Source organism: Anneissia japonica, unplaced genomic scaffold (genome assembly GCF_011630105.1).
Source record: "Anneissia japonica isolate Jap-2015-1 unplaced genomic scaffold, ASM1163010v1 scaffold287756_len632865_cov181, whole genome shotgun sequence".
Classification (NCBI taxonomy): domain Eukaryota; kingdom Metazoa; phylum Echinodermata; class Crinoidea; order Comatulida; family Comatulidae; genus Anneissia; species Anneissia japonica.
Genome location: NW_022693589.1, coordinates 237,164 through 238,407, shown reverse-complemented (window position 1 = coordinate 238,407; position 1,244 = coordinate 237,164). Strand labels below are relative to the sequence as shown.

At 41.3% G+C, this 1,244-nt stretch overlaps 1 protein-coding gene across 1 annotated transcript in view; it reads left to right on the top strand.

The window, feature by feature from the left end:
- Window positions 1–1,244, top strand: part of LOC117100840 — a 6,498-nt gene that overhangs the window by 1,660 nt on the left and 3,594 nt on the right. The window contains exon 2 of the mRNA XM_033240672.1: window positions 172–1,058. Within this exon, the coding sequence (XP_033096563.1) occupies window positions 384–1,058 (675 nt within the window). The 5' untranslated portion in view covers window positions 172–383. The remainder of the gene's footprint in view (window positions 1–171; window positions 1,059–1,244) is intronic.

Here is a 1,244-nt window from a genome sequence, read left to right as displayed (position 1 = left end):
TATATATATATATATTGTTGCATCTTAATTTCGTCATATATTGCATCATAAACTACGATTTAAATATTTTAAGTTCGTATTCATTTTCATGCTTATCGCCTTCAATACTTTGATAACTATACTGCCCTACGTACGGCGAATTATCCAGGCATTTTGTAATTCCTTTCATAGGCCTACATGCAATTGGTAGTTCAGAGTCGACCATACAAGACCCTGGAGGCGGTGATGCTCTTAACGAATTATTGGTTACGGGCATACATTTATTAGAACGATCAGGGGAATTGTTGCAAAATCCAGCATCTGTAGTCCTACATGAATTTGGTAGCTCAGAGACGGCCATACAAGACCCTGGAGGCAGGGATGGTCTTAACGAATCATTGGTCATGGGCATATATGTATTAGAAAGATCAGAGGAATTCTTGCAATATCCAACATCTGTAGTCCTACAGGAATTTGGTAGCTCAGAGACGGTCATACAAGACTCAGGAGGCGGGGATGCTCTTAATGAATTATTGGTCATGGGCATAATATATGTATTAGAAAGATCAGAGGAATTATTGCAAAATCCAGCATCCGTAGTCCTACAGGAATTTGGTAGCTCAGAGACGGTCATACAAGACCCTGGAGGCGGGGATGCTCTTAACGAATTATTTGTCATGGGCATATACGTATTAGAAGTATCAAAGGAATTGTTGAAAAATCCAGCATCTGTAGTTCTACAGGAATTTGGTAGTTCAGAGACGGCCATACAAGACCCTGGAGGCGGGGATGCTCTTAACGAATTATTGGTTACGGACATATATACATTAGAAAGATCAGAGGAATTGTTGCAAAATCCAGCATCTGTAGTTCTACAGGAATTTGGTAGTTCAGAGACGGCCATACAAGACCCTGGAGGCGGGGATGCTCTTAACGAATTATTGGTTACGGACATATATACATTAGAAAGATCAGAGGAATTGTTGCAAAATCCAACATCTGTAGTTCTACAGGAATTTGGTAGCTCAGAGACGGCCATACAAGACCCTGGAGGCGGGGATGCTCCTAACGAATTATTGGTTATGGACATACATCAGCAGTTTATCCAGTACCCGACCGAGTTACATTTTCTTGCAATTCATATTGGCGGATCTGGGGGAGGGAGGTCATTGGTCCTGACCCCTCCCTTGGGCAACAAAAAAAGGGCAAAAAGAAGAATTCTAGACCTACCTTTTCAGGACCCGTGAGCTGATTTTTTTTTTTTT